The following is an 18,553-nucleotide window of genomic DNA, read 5'->3' as shown; positions in this document are numbered from 1 at the left end:
GAAATGGTGTTGGCTCGGTCACTGGGTTTACCTCTGGAGCTGCAGAGAAACACTTAATTACACTGGAAGATCTATTGGTCTCCTCCTTGGTGGAGTTCTTAAGAGTGGTGGAGCATGGGATAATAGCTCTCCTCACACGGAGAAGTAGACTCCTAGGGCATCAAGAGGTTTGTTCGGGTGTGGCAAGAGACCTACCTGGGAAGGAGGCTATGCCTTTGCTGGAAGTGAGGAAACAACACTAAAAGGACATGATTTACTGGGCGCTCCTAATCGCTCTAGGATAGCATAGGAACTGAGGATGAGGACAAGTCGAAGGAAGGCATTTATGGAGAGACTTTGTGTCCCAGAGCCTGGGAGGGACAGGAAAAAATATAGCCTTAAGCATTACAGCACCACAGCAGCAAAGAAGTTCCCTGCCCACTAAGGAGAGCTGGCTTATCTCGGGCTGGAATGATCAAAGCATTCTCACGACGAACTTCTTTGTCAGTAACTGCAAAAAAAATGTAAGCCTGGACAACATTCCAGTGAGTTGATACTAATTGAAAGATATTGCACTCAAGCAAACTACTGCTGTACCAAAGGCTCTCTCTATGTATTGTGTTGATATGATCCTTGCAGGCAGTAACCGTCTCAAGCCAGATCGTAAAAGCAACGCTGTACAAAAACAAAAGTACTTCCTGAGGCAAAGAAGAGCAAGTTTAAAAACAGGAAAAATTGAAAAGGCAGCATGGTTCAAAAGGCTTACACTCGAATATTAATCCAGAGATCGTATATATACACTGAGCTAGCAAAAATGCAAATATAGTGCCTGTGGTATGAGATTTGACCATTATGCATTGAACATCACAACAGATCAAACAAATTAGCTATGGCAAAAATATCAAAACAGTAAAACATCTTGTTCAACTAACCCAAGTCAGTAAGACATACTCTAAGCAAAATAAAAGAGTAGATTCCCTCACATTTACTTACGCATTGTCCATTTTGCACACCTTTATGTGTTACATTTTGTTTACTTCAGAGCGTGCCAGTAGGGGAGTAGTGCGGGTGCACTGGTTAGGAGGGAATGTTAAACACTTTTTCACTGGTTCACTTACTTTCTGCAGGTCAGTGTGAAGCTGCTTCAACATGACTTCCAGTTGGTATACTTTTCCAGTTAGATCAGCAGGTGGGTCCTCACTAAAACAAAAAGAGACCTGAATTACAGAATATCCACTAAATAATTTGTATCCTGTTATTTGTAATATCATTTACGAAGGAGCCACTGACATTTAAATCACTATAAATCAAATTGATAGTCAATATTACCCAAACTTGTATCCTAAGCTTCTCTTCATATACATTCCAATTCAAACATTAGCATTTCATGTAAACCTCCATCCTCCCGTTCACTAATTTGTGACCCCAACCTACATATTATAATACTGCCGTCTGCATGTAGTGTGGCATGGTAAAGCTTACTTGATCTGGCCACCTTTTGCATGCGGTTCTGAGCTTTGACTCAGCACGTTCTTTATTGTTGTTTAGTTATGTATGGTCAGTGGCGATGACCCACAAAGGTGAGAAAGTGGTAGAGATGTTTTCAAACGCACAGAGGCCCGACGGCCTCCTTGCTGCAATATACGTTCATGCAAGTGTATCTGTATTTCCAAATTACATTTTGGGGACATTTCATTTCCATGGTAGTGAAAGAGCACTGCTGAATAGGATCATGCACACTACCGAAACACTGATGAGGATAAGACTCATGCCTAATAAAAACAACATGAACAAAAACATGCCCCCAAACGACAAGTTCATTCAAGCCATGAACCTAAAGGGACAGGAATAAGGAATATGCTACTTACCAGTATGCATCTGTTCTTGGCATGTAGGGCTGCTGACATTCATATCTGTGCATAGATCGCCGCCTAGTGTTGGGTTCGGATGATTGCACATTGTTGTCCTGGAAGAGTCTTCGAAGTATCACGAGATAGGTGGCTCCTCCCTTGGACTACAGTGCGGATGGGCATCCTCTCCATCCTCAGATTGTTTTTCGCCATTGTGGCAGAGATGGAGTATAGTACAGTAAGAGATGTCCATGCAAAGAGTGAGTGCTGCAGCTGCGACAGGCACCAGGGAGGCGGGTGGGCGATATGAATGTCAGCAGCCCTACATGCCAAGAACAGATGCATACTGGTAAGTAGCATATTCCGTTCGAAGCATGTGGGCTGCTGAATTCATATCTGTGCATAGAATGTATAGCAGTATCTCCCCTAGCGGTGGCCGCCTGTGCCAGCTGCAGCAGTCTGAAAAAGAGTTTTGAGAACAGCTTGTCCTACAGCAGCTTGCTGTTTGGAATGTACATCTACGCAATAGTGTTTGGTAAATGTATGTATGGTTGACCATGTGGCTGCTCTACAAATTTCGTGTAAAGGAATATTTCCTAGGAAAGCCATGGATGCCCCTAGTTTGCGTGTAGAATGCACCCTAGGGGGAACTGTTAAGGCGCGTTTTGCTTTTAAATAACATATTTGAATGCACTTAACGATCCATCTGGCTATACCTGATTTTGAGATAGGGTTGCCTTTGTGTTGCGGTGAGAAAGCAACAAACAACTGTTTAGTCTTTCTAAATGCATTTGTTCTATCTATATAGTATAGCAGAGCTCTCTTGACATCTAGAGTATGCAATGCCCTTTCAGCTACTGTCTGTGGGTTTTGAAAGAACACTGGCAGTTCTATAGAGTGATTTATATGAAAATGGGATATCACTTTTGGCATGAATTTAGGGTTTGTTCTGAGAACTTCTCTATTTGCATGTACTTGAATGAATGGCTCTTGAATAGTTAGGGCTTGTAGCTCACTAACTCTTCTAAGTGAAGTAATGGCAATCAGGAAAGCCACCTTCCAAGTAAGAAGTTATAGTTCGCATGAGTGTAGTGGTTCAAAAGGTGGTCCCATAAGTCTGGTTAAATCGATGTTTAGATTCCAGACAGGTGAAGGTGGGTGTTTTGGTGGAATTACTCGTTTGAGTCCTTCCATGAATGCCTTTATTGCTGGCACTCTAAACAGTGAAAGGTGTTGCCTGTTTTGGAGGTATGCTGCCAACGCAGCCAGATGTATCCTGATGGATGAGTAGGCTAAATTGCAACGTTGTAGGTGCAGGAGATAGCAAATGATGTTTTGTGTAGAAGCATCTAATGGGTTTATGTTGTTGTTTCTGCAGTAAATGACGAAACGTTTCCACTTTGCTGCATAACATGCCCTGGTAGTGGGTCTTCTTGCCTCTTTGATAATATTCATGCAGTCTGGAGGCAAGTTGAGGTATCCAAATTCTAGGATCTCAGGAGCCAGATCGCCAGGTTCAGCTGTTGCGGATCTGGGTGTTGGATTTCGCCATGGTTCTGAGTTAGAAGACTGGGTGTGAGTCGCAGTCTCTGATGAGGCACCACTGTCAGTTCTAGGAACGTTGTGTACCATGGTTGCCTTGCCCACGTGGGAGCAACTAGGATTAGCGTCAGGGAATGTTGGCGCAGTTTGTGTGCCACTAGCGGGATTAATGGCGCTGGGGGAAAAGCGTACGCAAATTTGCCTGACCATTTCATCCAGATCGTATTGCCCTGCGACTGCGGATGTGGGAACCTGGCGGCAAAGTACTGCCATTTTGCCTTTTTCGCTTGTGGCAAACAGATCTATTTCCGGTTGTCCCCACTTCCGGAAGAATGGTTGGAGCACATTGGGGTGAATCTCCCATTCGTGCATTTGTTGACTGTGTCTGCTGAGCAGGTCGGCTATTTGATTGTCCTTGCCTGGGAGGTGTTCTGCCATGAGAAACATGTTCCTCTGAATGGCCCATTTCCATACTCTTTGAGCCAGGTGCGACAGCTGTGGGGAGTGTGTCCCTCCTTGCTTTTGAATGTAATACATAGCCGTCATGTTGTCTGTCCGGATCAACACAGTTTTGTTGCATAAGTGTTTCTTGAACGCTTTTAGGGCTAGGAAGATCGCCATCAACTCTAGAAGATTGATGTGCATCTTTTTCTGTTGTATAGACCATAGTCCCTGGACTGTGTAATGCAGGACATGGGCTCCCCAGCCTAGCAGGGATGCGTCCGCTGTCATCACTATTTGTGGGACAGGCTCTTGGAACAGTCGTCGTTTGCAAAGGTTTTGTGGATTCCACCAATGCAGAGTTGTATGCACGACTGGTCACCAACACTAGGTCTTTTAATTGTCCTTGAGCCTGGTTCCACTGCCTTGCTAGGCACTCCTGTAGCGGACGCATGTGTAGTCTGGCATGAGGGACTATAAATATGCACAAGGCCATCATGCCTATTAGTTGCATAAACACTTGAGCTGGCAATGAGTGTTGTGGTCTGAACTTTTGGATCAACATCTGCATACTGTTGATCCGTGCTGCGTTGGGGTATGCCTTCGAAGCTAGAGTATCTATTGTCGCTCCCAGGTACTGTTGGATGTGGGAGGGTTGCAGGTGTGATTTTGGGTAGTTTAGCGAGAAGCCTAGACTGTGCAGGAGATGAATGGTTTTTGACATGTGGTTGGCACATTGCTGGGCCGATGGCACATGTATTAGCCAATCGTCCAGATATGGGTACACATGAATGTGTTGTCTTCTGAGATGTGCCACCACTGTTGCTAGGCATTTGGTGAACACCCGTGGAGCTGTTGTGACACCGAATGGTAGGACTTTGAACTGGTAGTGTTGTCCTTGAATAGTAAACCTCAGATACTTTCTGTGAGCAGGGTGTATTGGTATATGAAAGTATGCGTCTTTGAGGTCTAGGGTTGTCAGGAAGTCTCCCTGACGCAGCAATGGCAAGACTTGTTGCAGAGTGAGCATGTGGAAATGCTCTGACAAAATGTACAGGTTGAGGGGCCTGAGGTTCAATATTGGTCTGAGGGAACCGTCCTTTTTGGGAATGAGGAAGTATAGTGAGTATACTCCTGTTCCTTGATGTTGAAGTGGGACTGGTTCTATGGCCCCCTTTTGCAGCATAGTGATGACATCTTGCTGCAGTAATGTTATATGGTCCTGTGACATTGGACGGTGTATGGGTGGAATGTTGGGTGGTGTTGATGTGAGTTCTAGGCAATAGCCATGTTGGCTAATTTGCCGAACCCATTTGTCTGTAGTGATGTTTAACCATAGTGGCAGGAATTGTTGTAGTCTTCCCCCGACCGGTGTTATATGGTCTGGGAGTAGTGCCAAGAAGTCACTGTTTGGTGTTAGTGGAGGATCTATTGGCATTGCGTCCACGTCCTCTGCCCTTGTTATTATTACCTCTGTATCTACCCCTGTTCGTGTTTTATTGTAGGTGGATTGCGTATTTGTTTTGTATGTGGAGGATTGCTGCGATGTGTTACCTCGCGCTCCTCCTCTATAAGTGGAGCGACGAAAGGAGCTTCTGTGTTGCTGGGACTGAAGAGCCCCCATGGACTTTGCGGTCTCCGTGTCCTTTTTCATTTTGTCCAGAATTGAGTCAACTGCTGGACCAAACAGAAAATCTGGATTTATAGGCTGGTTAAGAATTGTAGCCTGTACTTCATTTTTAAATCCAGATATTCTCAGCCATGCATGCCTCCTAAGTAGTACGCTTGTGTTGATAGATCTGGCAGCTGTATCTGCCGCGTCTAGAGCACATTTAATGGAGGCGTGGGTGATAAGCTTTCCCTCCTGCATGAGTTCATCTGCCTGTTCTTTGTACGGCTCAGGTAAGTGTTGGAGAAGTCCCTCTAAAGTATCATAGTGTGCCCTGTCATATCTGGCCAGCAAGGCCTGAGTATTGGCTATTCTCCATGAGTTTGCTGCTTGAGCTGCTACTCTCTTGCCTGATGCTTCCAAAATGTTGGACTCCTTGTCAGGAGGAGCAGCCTCTCCAGTAGTTTGTGAATTTGCACGCTTTCGTGCGTTGGATACTACTAAAGAGTCTAAAGGTAATTGCCCTTTGATGTAAGTAGGGTCTACTGGTGGCGCCCTATATTATTTTTCTATCCTTGGGTTGATGACACGTGCCCTAGCAGTGTCTTTGAATATGTCAGTTGCGTGCTTTAGGACGCCCTTTAACATGGGGAGCGTTTTGACACTTTTTTCTGATGTAGCCAGCGTATCGAATAGAAAATCTTCTTCTACCGCATCTGAGTGCATGTCTACATTGTGGTAGCTTGCTGCTCTATCTATTAAAGAGTTAAAAGCCACTGTGTCTTCTGTGGGTGATGGTTTAACTGGGTATACAATAGGGTCTGTAATAGGTATAGTCCCCTCATTGTCTGGCTCACCCCCCCCCCCACCCCATGGTTGTGAATTGGGGTCTATATATGGATTTTGTGGATATCCAAAACCCACGTCTGCATCCTGATATTCATCTGGGTTATGATCAGTGCATGCCGGTGAGTATGGGGCATATGGAGTAGTAGGCATAGCTGGAGAGATAGGCTGGAAAAGAATAGGAGAGGTAGCACAGTCCCTTTTCTTTTTGAGGGGAATTCGAGAAAAGTCTTCAGCAGGAACTGGTCTTTTCTTCTTGGTATAAACAGTCACTTTCCCAGTATTTGGGTCAATATATAGTTTGGACTGATCCTCTGTGGAGGGGTCTGGATGGATGAGCTCCTCTTCCACAGTGTTGTGCCTTGGCGCCGATGTCTTTGGTTTGACCTTTTTCGGTTCGATGCCTTTAGCTGTTTCGACCGGTTTTAGTGCCTGTATCGGTTTTTTGAGGGTTTCACCACGTTTTTCGGACCGATAGGCTTTGTCGGTTCGGTAACTTCTTTCGGCTTTAAGGGTGTTTTGGGAGCCTGCGGCTTTGGCTCGATGCCCTTCTTCGGATCGATGGGCTTCGGCTCGACGGGTTTGGTCTGGTGAACCTTAGGTTTCGGTTCGACGACCGCCCTGGGCGTAGCCCTTTTGTCGTCGGTGCCAGGCTTTTTGCCTTTTACGACGGTCGAAGTCGGTTTGGTCGATTCGACAGTCTTTGGCTTCGAAGGTTTTTCTGGTATGGTGGCCTTTGGCTCGGCGCCCTATGGTTTCGTGACCTTCGGTACGACGACGTTCGGGCCGAAGACGGTCGTGTCGATAAGTTTCGGTTTCGGTTTTGATTGAACCGGCCTTGGAGTACGTGTCTCAGAGGGCTGTTTTTGTATGTTCTTAGCCGGGCGGTATTGCGGGGCTGTAGAACCAGTTTTTTGATCTTGGCTAAGGCCTGATGGCGATGCCTCGACCTGAGTCTCTGATATAGGTGTAGTGTCTATATGGGGCGGTGTACTCACGGTTCGCCCCTCGTTGTCATCGGAGTCGTCTTCAACAGCTACGATGTCTTGACCATAGGCTTCGATATCGACGATTACTTCCTCTTCGTCGATGTAGTATTCAGAGTCGTTCTCGAAGTCTTGATCGTATTGATCCGAGTCTTCGGCGTGCACTAGTTCTTCCTCATCGTCGAAGATATTCTCGGGCTCCGTGCCGATCTCGCTGCCCGCCGATTCCGTATTGTCTTTTTGGATCGGAACTGGGCACAGGCTAGACAATTATCTTCATTATGCTCAGGAGATAAACTTTTGTTGCACACTGGATGCTTATCTGTGTGCGGGAACTTGGAGTTGCACCGCGGGCAGTATTTGAATGGACTTCGTTCCATCGACTGTCGGTCCACATGGCGTTGAGAAGACCTAACGGCGCGAATTGACGACCGGAGTGCAACAAAAGTTGAAGAAAGTCATTCGGTACCGATCGCAAACAATGCAGACGAAGTCGAAGGCCTTTTGGCCTTTTAGAAAAGTTTTCTTCGATTTCGAACTTGGAGTGCTGGAAGGTACATCTGAACCCAATGGCGGAAAAAAACCAATCTGAGGATGGAGAGGATGCCCATGCGCACTACTGTAGTTCAAGGGAGGAGCCACCTATCTCGTGATACTTCGAAGACTCTTCCAGGACAACAATGTGCAATCATCCGGACCCAACACTAGGCGGCGATCTATGCACAGATATGAATTCAGCAGCCCACATGCCTCGAACACAATATACCCAATTAAATGAGTAGCAGGGAGGAAAATCTTCCACTAAAGAAAGGGCACGACCATAACTACGCAACACAATGCTATTCAGTGCAAGGACATTCCTGATAGGGAACAAGTTAAACTCCATTCTGGAAAACTCCAAATGCACCTTTTTGAATTACTGTGATTTACAAGTACAGATGTCTGGGGTAGAATATCTGAGTAAAACACCTGTGAAATTAATCTGTAGAGGAAAGCAAACGGAAGCACAACTGTAAGACACTTTGAGCGAATTTAAATTTGACTCACTTTGGAGATATGATGCTAAGACACACAAGCCTATTGTTACTTTTCTCTGCACCATTTCAGTATTTCAAAGAACAAGAATTCCCTCACGACCTCTTAATTTCTGTACATAACAACTTTATATACATGATTCCTCCGACACAGAACGAAGAGTGAAAGTAGTGTGTATGAAAGTGGTTGCATGAGAATTTGGTAAATATGTATTAGTTTCTTTTGTCTGTACGATATCTGTATACTAATTGCCCTTATGAATTTTATGTGCCTTTTTGTAAAGTAATACTATAAAATGAAGGAATAATATAAAGAAATGACAAAAAATAAATAATAAAAAACTTCAAAAGAAAAAAATATATGTAGCCACCTTGTGTTTAAAATAAGTTTGCATAAAATATAAAGTTGTTGCGTACAGAAATTAAGAGGTCGTGAGGGAATTCTTGTTCTTTGATGTAGTTTTGTTCCCCTCTTTCCCTGACCTTTAAAGTATATTTAGAGGGGGTCCCATATTCATGTTAAACCATTTCAGTATTTCTACAACTTAAAAGGCATCATCTGGGGCTGGCCTTACCCTCAGTACAAATCAGCTTCTAATTCCAGGGATTTCAATATCCATCTAAAAGTGCATACATAAGAAGCAAAGGAGGCTTGAGTGAGTTGTATGATGGGATGGCGATGAAAGGTCTAAGAATGCAGACACTGGAACTCGAGGATCCCTTCCCCACCTCAAACATAACAAACATTTGCAATCCAATAGGTCTAGCATTTCCGAGAGTTTAAGCTATTGGCATTGTAAATGACAATGTCTTATTTATGTGTTATTTTTTAAAACAGATCAATAAAGGGCATTGTCATTTACAATGCCAATAGCTTAAACGTTTGCAAAAGACCGACTGCATTGCAAATGTTTGCTATAATTGTTTTTAAAAAAGCGTTAGGAGAGAGCGTGTCCTGCCTACAACAGCAGGCAGGGCAAAGCTATCTGAGAAAATAGTGCTTGTAGGCTGTAATTAAAGCCTACTGAGTAACAATACTCGTAACAGGTGGTGACGCCATAGGAGGTTCCAAAAGGAGACAAGGTGGTGCTAAGGAGGGACTACTAAGCCTTTTGACTAATGAACAGCCACAGTTCACAGTGGATGACACAGGCCAATGAAAAATATGGGCAGAGAGTGGGCGGAGCTTCAAGTCCCCACCTCGATAAAGCATGCCCCGCAGAGCAGCGCTTGCGCTGCCTAGGCTTAACCTAAAAATGAACGGGAGACAACCCCATGAAACTTGGTCTGTGACCTGATCCTAGTATTCCCACCAGGCCACACATTATGATCTTTCGATGCCCTGGTGTCAGAGAAGAGAAAAAGGTTGCCCTGCCCTAAAATGAGGGCAACAAAGAATCGGTGCATCATTCCCCCCCACCACCTCCACCCCCCAACAATCACAGAACTTGGGTACAATAGTGTTCTTATAAGAATGCAGGCTTTTTAAAGATTTGTTTAATGGTATTTTTTCTTTTATAATGAAAATAAAAAAAGAGATGAGCCTTTCTAGATGGAAGTGGTAAAATACTTGTTATAACTTTGCTTTAACATAATTATTGCAATTTACTGTTATAAATTTGAGATGTTATCCTTCCGATACTGATCTCTTCCTACTTTAAAAGTAGTAGCTGGGAGAGGGACACAGATTAATTATTGCTAATACAGTTCCTCCACCCCGTTTACACTTATTTTGGTAAACCCTATCCAGTATATAAATTCTCTGGTACCATGCGACTCAGCATGGATCCCGTGAGGTACCTCGGTATACTGCTATGGCACAGCTAGTACCATGGGAGTACCAAAAGAAAAAGCTACTTACCTTTGGTAACAATGTATCTCTACGAGACATAGGTTAGTTATAGATTCCTTACCTTAGAATTACCCCCAGGCATCAGACTGGATCTGGTGAATTTTTTCTTAGCAATACCCCTGCGTGTCAGTAGGTGGCGTCGGTCGACGCTGTGTCAGTCGTCGTGGTCGCCGGTATGATGTTGCGGTGCATACTTAAACACCACCTCTGCGTGCGGATGTCAGTTTTGACACTACTTTCCACGCCAGAGGCACAGAGCCGTGCAAGACACTGACCACTGGTGGCCTAAAACTAGGGCCCTGCAAGGGATTCCCTGTCCCTAGATGTCAGTTCGCAAAGCAGGGAGGATGGGTGGGCCAGTAAGGAATCTATAACTAAACTATGTTTCTTACAGATACATGGTACCGAAGGTAAGTAACTTGTACATCTGAAAGAGACATTTGATTATAGATTCCTTACCTTAGAAAAGATACCCCAGCAATAACCAACCCTGGAGGAGGGACTGCAAACCAAGTACACACCAGAAAGTCCTGGAGGACAGAACGGGCATAATAGCCGTCCCTCCAGACTTGGATGTCCTGGCAGTAATGTCTGGTGAACGTGTGCAAGGATGCGTGCAAAGATGCCCACGTAGCTGCCTGCCATATGTGGATGAGTGGAACTCCAAGTGAAGGGCAGTGGTGGCTGCCATAGCTCTAGTGGAATGAGCTAGGAGCCCCACTGGAGGTTCCTTTTTTGCCAAGGCGTAACAGACTTTAATACAAAGGACAACCGATCTAGAGATGGTACACTTTTGAACAGCCGACCTTTCTTGGCACCTACAAAGCCAACAAAGTGTTCATCCAGCCTGAAATCTTTTGTGCAGTCAAGGTAGAAGGACAGCGCATGTTTAGGGTCCAGACAATGGAGTCTCTCCTCCTCCTTGGAAGGGTGCGAAGGTGGGAAAAAGTGGGCAAAGTAATGGTTTGTCCAATGTGAAGAGGTGTAACTACTTTTGAAAGGAACGAGGGTCTCGCTGGAAGCACCACTTTGTCCGGTTGCACAGAGAAGAAAGGGGGCTTAGAAGAAAGAGCTTGAAGCTCACTCACCCTGTGAGCAGAAGTGATGGCAACAGGAAGGCAGTTTTGAATGTGAGGAGCCTGAGAGGACAGTTGTGAAGAGGCTTGAGGGGACCACACATAAGATAAGTTAAGACAAGGTTCAAGACCCACTGGGGCATTACGAAAGGAGATGGAGGAAAGAGGTGATGAGGTAATGTCCTTAAAGAATCTGTTTACAATAGGGAACTTAAATAAAGATGGCTGATCTGGTAGCCGAAGGCAAGCAGAGAAGGCCGCAATATAGCCTTTAAGGGTGCCCAGAGCTGGGACAAAGAAAGTATGTACAAAAAGGACCTCTGAGAAATGGGAGCAGAAAGGGGATCCACAGCCTTTGATGTGCACTATGCCACAAACTTATTCCATCAACAGGTGTATACTGTTTCAGTGGAGGGACGCCTGGCTGCCAAGATGACATTACAGACTTCGGGTGGAAATTTAAATGCTGTCAACTGTCGTCGCCGATTCTCCATGCAAGGAGGTGGAGGCTGGACAGGTTCATGTGAAGAACCCTCCCCTGCTGCTGCGACAGAAGATCCTCCAGAAGAGGCAGCCTGAGTGGAGGATTGATGGCTATGCTCAGGAGCTCTGGGTACCAGACACTTCGTGCCCAGTACGGAGCCACAATAATAACTTGGGCCCGGTCACGCTTGATCTTCTTCAGCAATCTGATCAGAAGTGGTACAGTTGGAAAGGCATACAGGAGGCCGCAATTCCAATCGCCACGAAAAGCGCTGCCGAGTGAGTGCTGCCTTGGAAACTCCAACGTGCAGAACTGCTGACATTGCGCATTCTCTTCGGTGGTGAACAGATCTAACCAAGGCTCTCTCCACCGCAGAAAGAGACCTTGCACCACCTCCGAGTGAAGACACCATTCATGATCTACCAGGCACCGGTAGTGGAGTTAGTCCGCCCTAGCATTCAGAGAACCTGGCAGGTGTTAAACCACCATGGTCATGCCTTGATGTAGTGGCCATTTCCAGAGATAAAGAGCCTCTTGACCAGGGGCGGCTCCTCCATCAGGGCGGAGGGGCGACACCCCTCTGCTTTCTCACAGTGCGAGAAGCAGAAAAATAAAATGGTATTTTAAATACCATTTTATGTTTCTGCTTTTTGCACTGCAGGAAAGCAGAATGGTATGCATGAATGGGGGCGGGCAGGTGGGCGGGGAGGAGTGGCTTGCCCAATGCTGTGTGCCCTGACTGTTTCGTTGGCCCCCTGGGGCCAACCAAGCCAGTCATGCGCATTCTCCCTTTTTCTCTATGTAGGCTGCATCCACCCTACATAGAGAAAATATACTCCCTACAGGTGCCCATCTGGGCGCCGTCCTTACCGATCGCAATTCTGCCATTGCAGAGTTGTGATTGGCTATGGGGAGGGAGGCTGCATGCTTCCTGTTCAGAAGGAAAACGAGACCCAGCCAGGAGCCGTGATGTTGCGGGATCCGGCAAAGGTACGTTTTTTCCTTCATTTTAATTAAACCCCCCCCCCTCTCAAACCCGCGTCACCCCCCACCCGCACCACATGCCTGCCGTGGGTGTTAATAACAACACTCAGTCTCCACCTCTGGCTCTCGGGTTACAAAGCATTGCTGGTCCGGTGTTTCTCCCCAGTCCCCGTGGCCTCTTCCTTTTATGTCACTCCCAGCTGCCTCATTAGCGCCTGCCGACAAATAGCACTTTCAGTGCACAGCGCTCACAGAAAGTGGAAAATAGTGCTCAGTGCAGGGGCACAGACCGGAGTCCAATGTATTTAATTAGCAGAATACATTTCAGGTCTGTGTCCTGCCATAGAAATAGAGAGTGGGGCTGCCCTCAGCATCCAGAATGGGATAGAGAATTTGGAGCCCAAATATTTATAAATGCTTAATGTTTGGTGATTTTAAATCATAGGCTGCCCCACACGCAGTCATTCGTTTTGCTTGTTTGAAGTTTGTGTTGGGATCCTTTCTCTGATCTAGATGCAAAAGAAAGGCCGGTGGCCACAACTTCCAGTCTGCATTTTTCAGCACGCTTGGACTACGAAATGTGTACTCAGCGCATGGCAGACAAAAGAGACCGAGGTTGTGGTCGCTGTGGGCCTCTCAGCCTGTAGGAAGCACTTCCACAGCCTTGCCAGGCTGTTCAGGAGTGTCTTTTAAGTCGGTTGTGTAGATTGCTGTGGGGCTCCTCTCCCACTTAGAGGAGAAGAGGCAGGCCCCTGCAGTCAACACGACAGACCATACTGTGCATGTGTATTTATTTGTCTGGGCCAGTTTCAGGACCTAGCTCCCCTGATGTGATGACAAGAGAGATTGAAGAATAAGGAGAAATACAGACTGAGGGCGAACTTCAGTGAAGAATGAAGTAATGGAGTGAGTGAGGATGAAGAAAGTGAGAGAACAAATTGAGCATTGAAGGCAGATGTGAGAAAAGAGCGAGAGACTGCCTCGGACAAATGGAACTTTAAAGAGAAGCACCCACCTTTCTAGTGTCACCTTTTTTGTTACTTAGCAAGTAGAGTCTGGAAAAGGTAGTTTGGTTAGGATAGGTATAGTTAACTAAAGGGAACTGAAAGAGGAACCCATAGAGAGCGATTGGTCTGTCCGTGAGTTGATGAGAAGTGACGGGGACTAGAGGAAAGAACCAACAGAATGAGAAGGATGGGAGGACTGCGAGGGAGAGAATAGGAAACCAACAGCAAAAGAAAGTGCCACAAAACAGTAGGGATAGAGAGGGCACAATTAGGAAACACCCTGAGAAAGACCTTTATAGAGTGTATTTACCAGAAGACTACATGCCTTCGGGGACACCGACTTTCCTTTTACAAATCATTGTTTTTAAGCGTGTTAGTCTATTCTCTTTTTCCTGTTTATATGCATCAAGTCTACAACTCCCAGAATGTAAAAGCTTCTTAGAGGAAATCTTTGACTGGTGGTTGGTCCCCTGATGACATGGAGTCATATGGTAACTTTAACAGAATATAGGGAACGAGAGGGAGGCACCATCAGACAGTGAGATGGAAAGCTACGTAAAATCAGAATAGAAAGTACTAATAATACTATTAGATTGTCTGTGTTAATACATAAAATCATTACAATTATACACAAACGAGAACCCATGGACAGAAGTAAGGCATTAAACACACACTTAACAAATAACAGTTGGGACTGCCCTACTAACAACAGAACTTTAGAAAAAATTGTTACTCAAGTCCATCATTCACAGCCAAGGCCTTTACTATAGTTTTGTTACAAATTATTGGGTATAACCCCACCCTGGTCCTAAAGCTGGTCATGATAGCCACAACCTTTCTATCAGTAACTGTACATTCATCTTCACTCTTGGTTTTGCAACCATGTGCCAATCCATTTAATTTCACTGCAGATATTTCCAAAACGTTTATAAGACCGCTTGTAAACTGCACTTGCCAAATTCATGGCCCTTACCCCAAAAACTGTTACTACAATTCTCAATCCTCAGTAGATTTCATTTGTCAAGTTATATCCATAAATAAAGAAAAGTGTGAGCTATTCACTACATTGTTCTCTCAAAGTCTGTTATAAAGTTCTTTGGTTATACTGAATAAGCAGCTAACTACATCATTATCATATGAAATCTCTAATTTCCTTCAATATGCACTATTTGCCCACTCTTTTTTCAAAATTTTCCCTGGGGAGAACCCCCCATGATGGTCTGGTTCGTTCGCTAGGCTCACTCGCCACAGGGCACTAATCCTGAACTTTTACGCCTCACCACTCAAATGTCACCAGCCACCACTGCTCTTGATACAGAGCCCACGATCCCACCCGCCCTGTTTGCTGCAGTACCACATGGCGGTGGTTTTGTCCGTGAACACCTGCACCACTTTCCCTGTGAGAGAGCTAAGGAATGACTTCAGTGCCAGGCCGATTTCCCGGAGCGCCAAGCGGTTGATAAGGAGGCCGGACTCTGTCGAAGCCCAGACGCCTCTGATCTCCACCTCTCCCAGATGGCCGCCCCATCCCAGGAGTGACACATATTTCCCTACAGTAAGATCTGGTTGGGGAAGGGAGAGAGATCTGCCTCTGATCCAAGCTTGGATCGTCACCCACCACTGCAGTTGCTATGCAGTTCCCTCCATGATCTGGGCGTAGTCGGAAAGATTCCCCCGATGCTATGCCCACTGGAACTTCAGGTCAGGTCCTGCTGCAGAGCCCGCATATGCCATCTGGCATGATCCACCAGCAAAATGCAGGAGGCCATGAGGCCCAGCATCCTCAGGGTCAATCTCACCATAATCCGGGATAGAGGCTGAAACATCGGTATCTTAGCCCGAATATCCCAGACTTGCTGCTCCATGAATAACTTTGGTGCCATTCGACACCTCTTCACAAAATTTTCCCAAAAAAGGTTAATCCACCCCAGTTCCTTCCTTGAACATTTTGAGGAGATCTGTCAAGCTGGAGCTGACAAAAGGAAAGGGGGGCAATTTCACAAAGCAATTTTCTGTCTATTTTAGACAGTGCTACAGTTAAAACACCTAAACAGAATTATACCAAATTTGGCAGAAAGCTAGATGTTTACCCAGAAGGTGTGCTTTTTGTGATTAATTGTAAATCCGTTCAGTAGTGTTTGAGGAATTAAGGATACAAATGTATAGATATCTGGACTGTTGGTGTCCAGATATGCTTTGATTGGCCAATTTAAAGAGGACTAGTCAATCCTGATTAGTTGGTCACAACCACATAAATATATTGTGGCAGCTATTACAAGAATCAGACATGGTCCTGGTGCCCTGAAGATGAATTAAAAAAACATGAAAGGGGCAGGGTGATCCCAGATTCCAAAGGGACCCCTGTCCCCTTGACTGACTGTCCATAATATTGACAAAATGTTATGTCAGCATTACAGAACTCTGAGGCATGGCCCCAATTGAAATGCACTGGAGCGAAAGGTAGGTTTTGAGAGACACAACGGAGTGCATGTAAAGAGTTCTAAAAAATTCTAATCACATTATAAATCATCTGTTGGTGACACCAAAAACATTTTAGGAATTGTGTATTTTAAGGTGATTATATTCTGTGTAACATGCTGGTCACTGCTGGGTTGGGATGGGATTAATCATGTTTGAGAGAAAACTGTTCTCTCACGATTTTCTCAAAGAGGGAATGAATAGTGGTATAGAATCTAAAATGAGAACGTGTCTGTATATTCACACTACATTAGTCAGCCATGTGAGAATAAAGTCAGACATCCTAAGTAAAACTCGTACTTCCAACAGAAGCAGCAGCCTGTCAGTTGATTCCCTGTGTTCTGTTGCAGCTTCCCAAAATGTTCTGATGAACAACTAGAGTGCTAAATGTTGCAGATCGGGAGCTAACTTATTAAATCAAATCTGTAAAACTTAAAAACATTTCCTTTAGAAATTAACATACAAAGGGGGTTCAGTTAGGATAAATTTCCTATGAGTTTTTCGGATATCTTTCTCACCTATTTCAGTAAAACATTCTTACATGCAAACTGAAACATGTACTTTCAGCACCAGCAGCAGCCTGCCAGTTAACTTCCAAGTTATCAACTGCTGCTTTATTGCACTGTCCTAATGAGGAACCGGAGTGCTAACAGTCGCAATTTATTACAAAAGTGTGGCTTACCTGAATGCCATCTTGATGGAATGAAAGCTGTAAAAATGAAAGCATTTCCTATAGACGATACTGCAGAAACCGAGAAAATGATGGAGCTTGGTAACATAAAAGTCTCCCTAGAGGGCAGCCAGAGATAGAAGATAGACCACTTGTACCCCAAATATCACCCATGTGTAGCCCAAATATAGTCCAATGACAGAAGTATAATAAATGATTCAATCTCGAAATTATTTACTGCACAACCTCGTAGGAAACAGACGCAGGTCAGAGGCTGGTTTAATCATTCCTGCACAGACTCATTGAACCAGCTGAAACAAGCACTCTCCAGTAGACCCAGGGATAAGGTGTTAGTTCAAGAACTAAGATCAGAATATAAATCTAACTTAAAACGTAGAAAGAGGGAACTCCAACAAGAGGCATGGGATAATCTTGCATTAGCGGCAGATTCATTCAATAACAAGTTGTTCGGGGATGCTGTGAATTAGACATTCCTCAAATACGATTCTATTCCAGAACTTCTATGTCTTGTCAGCTGTGAGGAGTGGGTGGTACATTTCACTGGCATATTTAACCCAAGCCATACAGGTATTACGGACCCTGTTAACCTGCATAAATGGCCCATTATACCTCTAAATATTACCCTTGATGAGGTCGAGCTAGGCCTCGGAAGCAGTAAAGGGGGAAAGGCACAAGGCCCGCATGGTGTCCCCATCGATGTATACAAAACTGTGCCTGAACTATGGGGCCCAATACTAACAAGAGTTTTAAATGCTGCAGTAACGGAGGGTTCTCTGACCACCTGGGGGGAATCCGTTATTATCCCTGTTGGACCCGGCCCTTTTTTGGCAGGTTCACCCCGAAACTTTTTGCTTTTTCCTAGCCTATTTCTGTAACCTGGTGTTGGTGATTTTAGGCCTCTGTGCACTTTTTCACTGTGGTAAAGTGCGTGAGCTCTCTGTGTATGTATAAAAGTGACCTGCCCTCCCATAGGAATGCATGGGGAATATGTGTGACCATGGTAGTTGCTAATGTGTGGGGAGTGCAGGGTCGAGCTTGGTATGTGCAAACTTGTGAGATTGAATGCTCCGCAATGATGTGTGCGGAGTGAATGTGTCTAGTGGGGGAAGTGCCACTTCTAGACATGGGTGTGCGTGTGTAGTGAGTGTGCTGGCACGTGATTGGCTGGAGCTGGCTGGTGAGCCTGGCTCCAAGAGTCTGGATGGGTCTGCCCGGTGGTGAGCGGAGAGATTAGCATGCTGATGTGAAGGGAGGGGTGCACCTGAGACCTGAATAGGGCTGGGCTTTCCCCACACAATGCTGGCTCCGCCCCCTGTGGTGCGACTGATGACCCTAGCCTGACTAGTGAATGGGAGGGGTGGCTGAGCTCATCAAGGGTGCTCCCAAACCAGCTGCGCCTAGTTTTGCCCCCACCCTGCACCTTTAGACAAAGGTTTGGACTGTATAAAAAGGGGCTGTGTCCCCTTACAAAATGTTCTTGTTTCTGACTGGAATCAACCAGGAGCGTGCTGCTGCTGGGGTCCAGGGGAAGGGTTGCCTCCCTGGGCCCTGCCCAGCCCCATGATCCCTGGATGCTGGAGGAATTGCCTGGCTGCGAGCTGCTGGGCTCCATCTTGATGCTCCAGGACTTCTTGGGACCCTTCTTGCTGTAGGGATCATTTCCTGCTCTGGGGCCTGTGGTTTTAGCTGTGTCC

General features: G+C 45.5%; 1 protein-coding gene across 2 annotated transcripts in view; it reads right to left on the bottom strand.

Moving 5' to 3' along the window:
- Positions 1-18,553, bottom strand: part of SIPA1L3 (signal induced proliferation associated 1 like 3) — a 780,343-nt gene that overhangs the window by 34,097 nt on the left and 727,693 nt on the right. For both annotated transcript variants that reach the window (XM_078660667.1, XM_078660669.1), the window contains one exon: positions 1,098-1,179. In XM_078660667.1, the coding sequence (XP_078516793.1) occupies positions 1,098-1,179 (82 nt within the window). The remainder of the gene's footprint in view (positions 1-1,097; positions 1,180-18,553) is intronic.

This window comes from Lissotriton helveticus, chromosome 9 (assembly GCF_964261635.1).
Source record: "Lissotriton helveticus chromosome 9, aLisHel1.1, whole genome shotgun sequence".
NCBI lineage: Eukaryota > Metazoa > Chordata > Amphibia > Caudata > Salamandridae > Lissotriton > Lissotriton helveticus.
Note: the sequence above shows the minus strand (reverse complement) of the source record. Positions and strands in the feature narration are given on the sequence as shown.